The 12,777-nt window shown below is 45.1% G+C and overlaps 1 protein-coding gene across 1 annotated transcript; it reads left to right on the top strand.

Moving 5' to 3' along the window:
- Window positions 1-686: 686 nt before the first annotated feature.
- On the top strand, window positions 687-10,537 carry PPIL6 (peptidylprolyl isomerase like 6). Its single transcript, XM_009564873.2, has 8 exons — window positions 687-773; window positions 2,076-2,171; window positions 2,620-2,808; window positions 3,736-3,798; window positions 3,942-4,089; window positions 5,420-5,476; window positions 8,854-8,989; window positions 10,426-10,537. Exons 1-8 carry the CDS (start codon window positions 687-689, stop codon window positions 10,535-10,537), a joined length of 888 nt encoding a protein of 295 aa, XP_009563168.2.
- The last annotated feature ends 2,240 nt before the right edge of the window (window positions 10,538-12,777 follow it).

Here is a 12,777-nt window from a genome sequence, read left to right as displayed (position 1 = left end):
TACAGGAGCCGCGACCCCTCTGGAATCCGTCTGTCAATGTGCTGCACCGCTCTGCCCGAGCTGCCCGCAGGAGTGATGTCTCAGCAGCACCCAGTGAATACAGCTGCGGGCAGGTGCTTCCCCATCAAAAGGAGATGCACATTTTACACAGGGTATAATAAAGCTGTAAATCTCACTGACGGGATTTTGTGGGTGCCAGATTTTTACATTTGTCTGAAAAGCAAAGAAATTTTTGTGGGAAAAAAAAGCCACAAAGGGGGATTAAACACAAAGATCCTGGGAAATCCTTGAGCAGAGCCTCACCAGCGGCTGGGAGAGTACTGGGGAAGCACTGCTCCCGTGGCTGCTATTCTTACCACTTTTTGCTGGGCATCTGCTATTAGCCTCTGTTAGCAACAGGATCTTCATCCTTTCTTTTAAATGATGCCATACAGATGCCATCCACCGTGAGGTCTGGAAAGAGCTGGTTTCAGTCCTCTGCTCTGCCACACGCTTTCTGTATAAACTTGTTTTCCTTCCTTCAGGGAAATAGAAAGATCAGAGCATTTCCCACACTCCCACAAGCTTGAGATCTGCTTACGTTGGCTTGGGAAGTGCTTAGAAATAGGGGGGGCAGGAGTGGTGTTTGGCGTTGCCATGGAACTGGGCTTTGTTTACAGACTCGGACTGGTGGTAGCCAGGGTGCCATGGGCCCGCGGCAGGCCCCGGTGGTGGTGACAGTGGTGGGACTGCTCCAGGATCCAGCTTTCCACGTGGCCAAGTGCACGGCAGAGGTAACTCCTAGGCTGCAACCTCAGTGCTCCATTGGGAATGGTGGGGAGTGGTGTGGGCTGGAAGTGAATCAGCAGAGGAATGCCTGCACCTGGCGGCTGCTTGTAAGAAGAAAAGGTTGTGAATTTTGTGTTTCTGCTCTTCTTTGGTGCTGCCAGGCACAGGCACCAAGGCTTTATGGGCTCCCAGGTTTGTGTTGCTCAGGGCTGGGGGGCTCTGTGGCAACATCCTCGCCTCCTCGTTCCTGCGCCTCCAAGTTTTACAGCTGTGCAATGCGGTATAAGATGTCATACGCATTTCAGCCCTGCCTGGCTTGCTCAACACCTAATGACAGGTCCCTTAATGCAGCTTCGTGGGTGCAATTGAGAAAGCAAAGAGCTGCAAACCTCACAGATTTTCACAGGCATGAGAAGCCGGACTGTGCAGCAGACGCACAGCACGGAGCCCACTGTGGGGAGAACAACACTGACTGTTATGCCCTCCCTGCCTGTAAGAGTTTATCTGCCAGGCTTGTTACCCAGCAATATTTACAGCTGACAAAGCTCTGCCGTGCATCAGCAGCCCTAAGGATAAGCCAAGCAGATAGCAGCAGGGTGGGTGTGCCTCTTGGCTTTTTTCTGGTTTTTTTTTTTTTCCCCCAGCCACTGTTGCAAGGATAGTAACCGGGACCATGAGCTGAACAAAAAGTTGCTTCTTTGCTTTACTCTTTCTAAGGCCAGCTGAGACTTTAAGCCGCAGCTTATTGCATCTGTGTGCAACAGCCCACATGGAGATGAGGCTGAACCCATGGACAGAAATGTCCCCTACCTAAATAGAAGTGTGCTCCTGATCCACTGCTGCAAGCAACAGGGACTGGAACATCCATCTTGCAGCGTCCCAACAAGCCACTCTCTTGCCCCAAGGCCCTGGGCCCAGACTGCTGGGGCAGAAGAGGACTGTGACTCCCTACGCAGGCGAAAATGCAGTTGATGATGGTCAGAAACATTGAGCATCTCACTCCTTACATACGTCTTGCATGAGGGTGAGAGGGGTGGGGAGGGAGTGCCAGTATAATTCAATAATATTTGTGAAAGAGCCCTTTGTATAAAGGTACCCACTCCATCCTCAATCAGGGATTTAGAGCAATTTGTGTATACTTCCGCAAGTGTCAGGAGTTACACCAAAGACATGAGGAGTGCAGAGCAATAACTGGATGAGAGCATGGCTTAGGCTGTAGTTCACAAGGGAAGTAGAAGCTGTGATTGGGGGGCGGGAGGTATTAAACTGCTTGTAAGCAAATCTTTTTCCTTACCTTGAAAATATAGGCTCTGAAGCTGAAATTTCCAAGGAAGTTCGCAGATCCTGTAATACAGCCTTTAGTAGAATTTGCATGGCATGAATATTTACAGGAGAAAAAACAGGTAACTCTCGTTGCCTCAGGTTGTTTTGGACACACGTCCTCTCCCCTGCAGCCTCTCCCAGGTTGGTTCCTTCTGCAGTCAAAGTGAGCTTTTCCACTCCTCCTTAATTAATGTCCTCAGAGATCCTCAAGGCAGGATGGGGCTCTCCGTGTGCTTTTCCTGTTCAGTCTGAGCTGTCCCAAACATGACACCAGGTGACTGCTGTCACGATAATGTCCTGCAGTGATGGGATCCAGACTGTTAGGTCATGTAGCTGGGTGCAGTATCAGCACATTTCACAGGAATCTGTTGCCCAATCCCTTCCAGTTGGTGGGATTTGCGGTTTTGAAAGCAGGAAAGGCATAAAAACACCACAGGCCATCGGACCTCTGGTGGATTATTACTGATTGTTTCTTCTCTAAGTGTGCAATTATTTCTGAAGGCCCTATGTTATCCCTCTGAAATGCAGGAACTGAGAGGTGAGGTCTGGGCGTATGCCTCGTCGGTGATGTGCTTCATTGATGGCCAGCTGCTAGGGGACGAGAAGAAGCTGCTCAAGTGGTCTAACCATGAGTGGGACTATCGTGACTTTAAACCCAAGGCACTTTACCAAGCCATCACTGAGGATTTCTACACCAAATATCTGAAAAACAGACAGGCAAGTAGCATGGTTTTACAAGAAGAGTATGAGGTCTGTAAGATGCTGGAGAGGTTGTCTGATGAAAGGGCAGATATCACGAGTAGGAGGGAGAGTGAGAACAGCGGTGGCAGCTTCTTGGGTTTGTGCCTCGTGATGGCAGGGCTGGGGCAGCTGGTGGGGACCATCCCCTGCTGAGGACGAGAATGGTAGAGCCTCCAAGCCCCTTGCCAGCCTAGAAGGGACAAGCAATATCCTGGATGCCTAACACGTATTAGCTGCTTCAGGTATGAACAGTCTAACAAAAGCACATTGCTGACTGTGCTGTGACCATGTGCTCCAAAATTCCAAACTGCCCAGCCCTTGGCTCCCAAAATTCTTGAATCCTTTATTCTTGAGTACCAAAAGCCCAAATGCCAAACCTCTCCTTTCCCAGCCAACGCCTCCTGAAATGCTGCAGTGTTGCAAGCTGCAATGCGGCCAGCACTGACACGGTGTTCAGAGCAGGGGAAAATAAGATGTCCTACCAAAATGAATACCACAGAAGACACAGCACTGATGGCAGATCTGAAGCTGGCTGGGAAGAGTGAGAAACATCCATTTTGGTGGGATGGACGGTATTCCTGTGGATTCATTTATTCCTGCCTGTATTATATGGGCTGCAACAGTAAGTAAGTATAAGATGAAGTAGCAGGCCCTGCCCAGTAGTTTGCTTTTAACACACATTAAAAGCTGGGATTATTTCTGTCCAGAATGATGTGAAACATCCTCTACTTTTTTTGTTTATTTAACCAAAACAGTAGGAATGCTGTTGTGCCTTGACAATCCCATGGACATCTTCTGAGTCCATTCATGCCAGGCAGCTGGACCCTGGCCACCGTTAGGAAGTGAGTGCAGCATGGAGAGCTGGCCTTTCCCTTACGGCATTTGCTTTTCTTCTTTAAACAGCACTTGTTTGTGTTCCTGGAGATAGCCATTGAGGAACAGCCCATCGGAAGGCTGCTTTTGGAGGTACGTTACAGAAGAGAAAAGCAAAAGTGATGACCAAACCTACCCAGCATGGTGGTTTCACCTGCCAAAGGTGGGGGGCAAGTCTGGCCAGTGGACATCAGCTAGGAATTTCACGTGTTTCCTCTCTCGCTTTCATTTGGCAGCTCTTTTCGGATGCGTGTCCCAGGACGTGTGAGAATTTCCGTGCCTTGTGTGCTGGAGGAACAAAGTCCTCCCGTGATGGCCGAGAGCTCACCTACAAAAACTCCCTTTTTCATCGCATTGTGAAAAACGGGTGGATCCAAGGAGGAGGTGTGTTTCCAGGTGTCCTGAGTAAATCTGAGTTACAGCACAAGGGGGATGGGATGATTTGCATGGATAACGGTCTTCATTCGTGAAGATATAACAACTTCAGGACAAAGATAATCTCTTAATTTATATATATATATATATATATAAAAATCAGAAAACATTTTCTCTTTTAGCCATCACACTTCCTAAACATAGGAAAGGTTTGGATAATTTGTTCTTTTGATTATCCAAGACCTTATCAAAAGAATTTAGGAAACTAAATTAAAACATCAAAACTCTTTTTCATTAAATTCTTTGGTAAGTAATTAGGAAACTAATTAGAAACATGAAAACACTAAGAATATCCATAGGCAAAGACATTGCTTATTTTATAGAGAGATTAACTGAGAGGCATTTAGCCAAGTGTCAGCACCCTTCCAATCATGTTAGTGGGTTGAATTCCAGTGCTATGCCTGTAGTTTGGCACTGACAGAAACAGCACCACAAATAGTGGATCATGCAGCTTGCCTAACATCCCCAGGAAGCCAAGATAGTTAGGTGCATCAGAAGCCATACCCTTCATTACCCCCTTTTGGTCTACAATCCATCTTACTGATCTATCTCTCTTACCTGCTTTAAAAATCCATTTTTTAAAGTTTACATTTTGAAGCTATACCTCATACTTTCCTTGAATAACTATGCAGCTGTCTATGTAGTCCATAAAAGCAACCTAAAATTACAAGCTTGCTACTGTAGAGGACTAACCATAACCTGACTGGTATAAGACAATGTCTAAATAAAGTAACAAAACCAGACTTAAAAAAAAACCAAAAAAAAACCCAAGACAAAACAAAAAACCACAATAAAAATAGATGCATCAGGTTTCTTTAATGCCTTACTCATCAGAAATCTGGTTCAATAGGAATCTCTTATCAAATCTCTTTTCTTGAACAAGTTAGTGGTCTTAAATCACCATAATATCACAGCTGCATTTTCATGCTTCCTTCTTCTAACCCTACCCCCTCTGACAGGCATTCTTCTCCAGTACACCCCTTCCTCAGCTGGGCACTCCCGCTGCAGGAGCTCTCCTAGCAGGAGATGCTGGACCTTCTCAGAGGGGCAGCGATTAAATGTGCTATGTGAAATAGTTCTCTGTAGAGAGACTACCTCTTGGGACAGAAGCAGAGGGTCTGGTAAAATGTCAGCAGTCAAACAGACACTTGAATGCAGCTATTCCCTCAGACTGATGTGTTGCCCACGTCTCTGACCTCAGCTGAGCTGCTCGCTGACAACCCCCAATAACACCTGAGATAAACCTGGTCTCTGATGATTACTTTTATCTACCCTGCAGACATCATAACTGGAAAGGGAGATGGAGGAGAGTCAATTTATGGACCCACTTTTGAAGGTATGGTTCCTCAATTATCTTACTGCACAGATGGCAAATTTCCACAAAAATCATGTTGTTTTCCTGACCTTATTCACAGAATAATCTGGGAATTTCATCTCCCTAAAGCAAAAGGGTTTGCTTTTCAGTCAGAGTTATTATCTGAATGCATTGGCATAAGCCCACTGCATTGTCAAGGTCACCTCCTTATTTGTAACCTTGCCCCCATCCTCTGATGTCCCCTGTCCGAGGCTCTGCTCCACCAGCCCAGCCCTTTCTCCCTGCCTAAATGAGGGTTGATTGTCACCCACTCTCCCTCTTCAAACTGTGAATATTCACCTTGTGGATAGGACCTTAGAAATGTAGAAGTGAATTATCTACAGACCTCCAGGCATCCAACCTCACTTGTTTTAACACCTTTAGAGTAAGGGAAGTCAGAAAGGGTCATTGGGCATTGGCAGAGGCTGCCCAGGAGGGTGGTTGAGTCTCCATCCCTTAAGGTATTTAAAAGATGGGTAGATGAGGTGCTCAGGTACATGGTTTAGTGGCAGATAGGAATGGTTGAACTCGATGATCCAAGAAGTCTTTTCCAGCCTGGTGATTCTATGATTCTATGACTATGATTCTATGAAATTTGCTGGACATCAGGCAGCTTTTCAGGTTTGCGGACATGACAGGTATCACTGCCAACGGCTACGTGACTCTGCTGATGTAAGGGGAGTTACTTCTCAACCTCACATAAAATTGTGAAAGTCGAGAAATGACACACAGAAGCTAAGTTTAACCAAAAATGTTCCCCCATACTGGTATAAAGTAATAAAATGTAAAGGAAAGAGAACATTATAACTTGCAATATTTAAGAAAAACAACCCCTATAATTGACACAGACATTTGGGATCTTGTGTTTAGATTAAATTCTACACATGAAGACGTTTTATGACAGTTAAAGCACTTTTGAAAGTGATTTATATTTCCTTATATAAAAGCTTTTCCACTGCCAATGGCACAAATGCTGTGACATTTGAGAAGGCTGGGCAGCAGCCAGCAGTGAGATCAGAAATGCCAAGTGTAGCTGAAAACTTTCTTTCCCAAGATGCCGAAGAGCATACTCCTGAGGAGAAGTTGCTCTCACCTTGAGGATAGATAAAGCAAAACACAGCCGAAGGTGGGCTGCTAGCCCACTGCCCAGCTGACTTGCAGTGCTGGCAGGCAGGAAAGCTGCTGGAAGTAGAAGGCTGGCATGCGGGATTTAAGGCAGCAAATGCTATGGCCTATCTAGAGTGGGCAGGAAGGAGCAAAAGTCAGTTCTCCAGTGCTGCAACTCCTGAAATAGCAGCAGCAAGCCTAGACTCACACATCTCAGAAAGAATACAAGCTGGTTTTGGGAAAAGCTAGGACTGGCCGGTGGACGTCACTGAGGATTGAAAAGTTTGTAAGTCCTCTCTTTCCAGCAATGCTACCCGACAGATCTGTGCTGGTGCACATCTCGCACCCTTCACAGTTTCTGTTCAGGTAGAAATCGTCTGCAGAGGAAAATCAGTTTGAGCGTGCATAGGCACTTCTGCATACAGCAGAGCTATGGGCCGACATGCGCTGCCCAGGCACAAAGTCCCAGCCTAGCACACAGCATTTTACTCCCAGCTCCATCCTCCTCCAGGCAAAGCTTGTGCTTTCCCTGTGCTGGGAAAGAAGCTGCCACGTCATGTGGGAAGTTGACAATGCATCAAAAATCGCTTAAGTAATTTTAAGGGGGATTCAATTTGGAATCTGTCAACCCTGGAAGAGTTTTATTACCCATATTGCACATACTCCACATGTTGATGTATTAAAGGAGAGGACTGCTAATTCTTCCCCTCCTCCTTTTTAATTAAAAGTGCCTTTTCATCCTTGAGAAAGGTGTTCAATTGGGTATGCTTTTCTATTTTAAGGCTTAGATCGCTTTACCAGTACTTTCCGCCAAACTATTTTACATCGAGGACAGAGGACAAATATCTTTGATATCTGAAATGTGTGAGAGATGCCTCTGTCAGGCAGTAACGTTCTGCGAGATGCCACACAGCACACGTCTGGGCATTGCTATGCCTGCTGAAATTAATGGGAAGCAACTGCAATTTACTGTAATGAGCCAAAAGTACTGAGGTAATTACAGAGAATCACTCGGTCTGGAGCACCGGGGCGTAGGACAAAGCAGTCTACTCCAAAATCAGTCTGCTGAAGTCATTTTGCAAACCACAAGGCAGCGGTCAGGCAGTAACTGTTCAGTTAAAATTTAATTACCATTTTTATGAATCAGTTTCTAAGAAGGGCACTCAAACAGGGTAAAAATTAAAAAAAATATTAAAATCAGAGAACAATAAAATGTAAACATTTCCGCAGTTTCAATCAACCTTGTTGAGGACTCAGTCAGGCTTTTGGCTGCTCAGTGTGGTCAGGCCAGAGATAAGCAATGCAGGGGGCCGGGATCAGTTCGCCTCCTGCTCCCCACCTTGTAGGTGGGCTCCTCTCCATGGAGGTGAAGGAGTCAATTCCTTGCCATCATCCCCTGAATGCAAGCACAGTTTAAGTATGCCCTTTCCCAGTCTCTCTCTTGAGAACCATTTATTTTCTCCCTTGTCATTCCTTCCTCAGCTGGCATGGAGGATCCTTTTCACCTCCTTGTGGTTCTCACTTGCTCTTGCCTTGCATCTCCCATTACCTGCCTCCTCTCCTAGCCTGGAACAAAGCTCCCACTCTGGGAGAACCCTGCCCTTGTTATCTAAACATCTGTTCTCCATCTATTGAGCTCCGTCATTTCATTTGGCTAAAGAAGTCTCCTGCTCACCTTTGCTGGGTGCTGGGAGCAGCCAGGCATCCCGCCCCAGCCAGGGATGTCCTGCCCTCGCAGCGCAGAATCTTTTCCTCTTCACTGCAGGCAGTAGCATGAGTGGAGGCAGAGCAGCGGCTATGCTTGGAGCATCCGCTCTGCCTCCCACCTTCTGCATCCATACAGTGGGAATAATCCCAAGAAGCCATGGGGAAATGCCATTATAAATGCCTCGGCTCCTCCGGCGAGAGGCATTATAGACTGACAATGAGAAGCTGGAGGCCTCGCTGCTGAGGCTCTGACATTCAGAAATACCTAGAATGCTTTTTTAAAAGATATTTTTATCATTAGCTTCTTTACTGGCTTAAGCTCTAGACCGTAGTGGGAAGCTCTTTCTAGGAAGGACATTGATTCAAATAAAGACTTCACTTGCATGGGAGTGGATGAGACCTTTGTGGGAAAAGGAGACAGGAAAGGAAGAGCAGGAAAGGAGGAAAGCAAAGCTTGCGGGAGTTGGCATAAGGGAGTGGTACAGTGAATAGCAGCAAAGGGAGGAACACAACTGCTGCCTTTCATCCTCAAACTCTTTCCCTAGATGAAAGCTTCTCTGTCCATCACAAGGGAAGAGGAGTCCTTGGCATGGCCAACAAAGGCCGCCACAGCAACGGCTCACAGTTCTACATCACTCTCCAGCCAGCTCCCTACCTGGACAAAAAATACGTGGCTTTTGGGTAGGTATGCACAAGCTTGATGCCACTGCAGTGTGTGGAGGTTGTCCTGGCCCTGTAGGCATGGCTGTCTGGGAGGAAGCATCCATGAAATCCCTACAGCAGATGGGGGATGGCTCCACAGATGCCTCTGGCCAGAGGAAGGATGGCTAAGTAAGATCTGAAGTACCAAATGACACCCATCCCTCATCCTTGGCTTGCTCAAGCTGGAAAACCCTACAGCAAAGCTAAGGTAGCTGCCAGGGACCAAGCTCAGGAGCAATGCTGCAAACTCATGGCTGCACAGATCAGTGCCAGCTGAAGGTGGGCCCTGACGGACAGGGGATGCTCTTATGATCTGAAAGAAATTCTTTTAGTGAATGCATGCTGTGAGTTTCTTCTCAGTATGTTAATCTATAGGGCTGGCCCTGTCAAGATATTCAGGAATGCAATAACAAAGATTACTGCTCTGAGCAGTTTGCTTGACATAAGAGAGTAAAATATATATATTACCATAAAGCAAGAAATTCACAGTGCAATTTCCATGTAACCACACCACTGAGAAAGACAGTATTTTTGAAGAAAGTGAAAAGCACAGCTGTCTAATCTACAGAGAACAAACCAAAAGTGATTGCTGGCTGGATATATTTATAACCAGTGCCATTAACCTTAAGCTTCTGCCTTGTCATCGTCTCTATGTATTATGAAAGGTGCAGGATCTGTGATCTTATAGCCAGGCCCTCTTAACTCTGAGTGAGAGTTTAATCCCAAGGGAGCAAAAAGCAACCACAGCGTACAATGAGGACAGACAGGCACTTTCCAAGTCCTTCTCATGCCCCCACCTGGGCAAGGGCCACCTGCAACATCCACCCTGCTTCGTACCACTGTGCTGGATGGCATATGGGTGGGATAGGATATGGTACAAGGCTTTCTGGAGCACTGTTGGCATCCATGGCCATGCTGGTGCCTGCAGGAGGCACAACTCATGCTCCTGCATCATGGGAGCAGGTCAGGCTGAAAATTGTAAAGATTGCAAAATATGGGACTGTTTTCAGGATTCAGATTGGTGCTGTGAAGGAATGAAGTGAAAGATTTCTCAGGGAGTTACTTCTAATCACTGTCACTTCTGACAGCATGTCTTTGGACTTCTTTCTCCTCAAAATAAATAACCATTTGTAGTCAGGGCACATGGTAAACTGCTTATTTCTTTAAATAAGTGTAGCTGCATAAAGCCATACCATTTTCATCTCCCTTAAAGTATTAACTAGCAGCTAATTAATGCAAGAACTGATGGTGTTTGTCACTCCATTGCGAAGAACAACTCTTTAAAGAGCAGAGTGGGTACAGATTGTTGGTAGGAAACCAGTGTGTGAATTGAATTATGGTCCTGTGCAAGCTAGAGGCTGAGGAGCTGGCTCCAGAGAGAGATAGATCACATGTGCACTTTCTCCCTCCTACAGGCAACTGATCGAGGGTACGCAAGTCCTACAGAGATTGGAAGCAGTACCTACGTATAACGAAAGGCCTACAGTAGCCTGCAAGATTACTAACTGTGGGACTTTTGAGCCATGATGGACAGCTGATTTTACTGACTGCTGTAAGGTAGGGCAGTATTTTCCACCCAGCTTTTTACAGACTTTAATGGCTTTCTCTTACAGCAAAAATAAAAACATTCCTTGCACATGTGAATGGCTTGGAAGTGTTCTTTTTGCTTACAAAAAAAATCATAATCTGTTATAAAGCACTTTTTACAGGAGTGTAGAAAAAGACTTGTGAACATCTTAGTGCCAGTCTACAATTTATGGGAAATGGTGTTAATACACTCATATATTGACAAGCAGATACAATAAAATGCACATATGGCTAAGGCACAGGTGGACAGATGGATATACACCCAGAGGAATAAAGCTAACTGTTCCTGGCTAAATTCTGCCTCTACCACAACCCCCACAGCACAACTGCCCTGCCAGGTTTGCCCCATATAGCATCTCAGGTACCAAATGTATTCTGCATGTGGTAACTCAGACATTCTGGAGGAAAGGAGAAAAAAATTGTTTGCACGGCTGCGGTGTCTCCAAATTCCATATATTTGACCCTGCAGTGACTACTGTAAACTAAAAGGTCAGGTTGACCTGCATCATGCCACAACCAAGCAATGCTAGAGCAGGCATAAGCTTTAAATAATTATTTTTGGCAGATGGTCTCAACTAACAAAAATGCAACTATTGCTATTAAAATAGAGAAGAATATTGTTTATAAAGTTGCTGCAAAAGAGGAAAGTTCAGGGTTACTTGTGGATGCAAATACGTAACACACAATGATTTCCAGTGTCAGTGGTTTCTTTCATTTCTGCTGTGCAGAGCTTGGGCACAGATGGCTTCAGCAGAGGATGGCAGGTAAATATTAAAAGAAGAGAAGATGTGTGGAAAATCAAAACACGTTGTGGAAAGAAAGGCCATAACCAAAGTGTATTGGAAGTTCAAATGAAAGAGCATTCCTTTGTTGGGATTGGATGCAAATGCAAGGATAAAGCAGCTCTGCTGTGCCAGGGCTACAAGAACACCTTCGGTGTACATACAAAGTCTGACACAAAAAAACCCCTATAGCTTGGGAACCAAGAGTGGGAGGGAAACGACAAAGAGATGGTGATAGAACATATTCCAACCTGTCTCAGTGAGACAAGGCTCAGCTCACGCTAAATGTGAGTAGACACATTCAAATATAAATGTTTTCTCGTCCTCGGTCAGAAAATGTTGGTGCAAGAGCGAACACCGATTTAACATCAAGTTTCCTCTGAAACTGAATTAATCCATGATGGAAACTTTTCAATTATTGGCTGAGGTTTACAGTGAGAAGATCCCAAAGGCCAAGTCAGTGCTCAAAGGAACACATTTTTGTTGGTAGTAGATGTGAAAGCAAAAACAAAGGAGAACCTCAACAGCCTTTCAGAAAATGATCTGCATTTGATCTTATGTGTCTGTGTGTCAATGCAGAAGGGAGCTATTTTGAAAGTGATCATAGCTGATTTTCTTAATTTGTTACATAAAAATAGGTACAGGCACAGTCTAATTTTTTTTTATGTCAGACCTCATATAGCCTCCATTCCCAGCGCTGCAAAGAGCGCTGTGCTAAGAGACCTTTGCTCCCGGGCTCACTGTATGAGCCACTAAACCCCACAAAACAGCACCAGTGCAAGATGTGAAAGGCTGAATTAGAGGAGTATTAGGAGAGACCTAATTTTGGCTGAGCTTAAGCCCATGGATTTAATGAAAAGTAACAATCTTAAGTTTATTTGCTAAATGTAGTTATCAAAGAGGGCACAGATGTGGAGTTATTACCACATGCACCGAGTGAGTGTAGAGATCACAAACCAATCGCAAGATGATTTAGTTTTTTTCTTTACTTATGGTGCAGAACAGAAAGATTCTTTAATCTAAAATATCTGTATATGTCTATAGCTAGACAAGGAGCCTTTAACTCATTTTCTCCTTTTATTTCCTACAGCATTCTGCAATCTATACAAAGACTACTACATCAGAACAAAGTCTTCTGCAAGAACATTTCAAGTCAATTAAACTGCCTAAAGAATAATTATTTTCACTTTATAGTTCTGCACCAAAGATGAAAATAAGGTTTTGTATCTTCTTCATAAAATAACACATTTCCTGACAAATCCCTCAGCAAGTTTGCAGATGACACTGAGCTGGGAGGAAGTGTCGATCTGCTGGAGGGTAGGGAGGCTCTGCAAAGGGATCTGAACAGGCTGGACTGCTGGGCCGAGACCAATGGGATGAGGTTTAACAAGGCCAAAT

Source organism: Cuculus canorus, chromosome 3 (assembly GCF_017976375.1).
Source record: "Cuculus canorus isolate bCucCan1 chromosome 3, bCucCan1.pri, whole genome shotgun sequence".
NCBI lineage: Eukaryota > Metazoa > Chordata > Aves > Cuculiformes > Cuculidae > Cuculus > Cuculus canorus.
The sequence above is the reverse complement of the archived record's forward strand: the minus strand, read 5'-3'. Positions and strand labels throughout refer to the sequence as shown.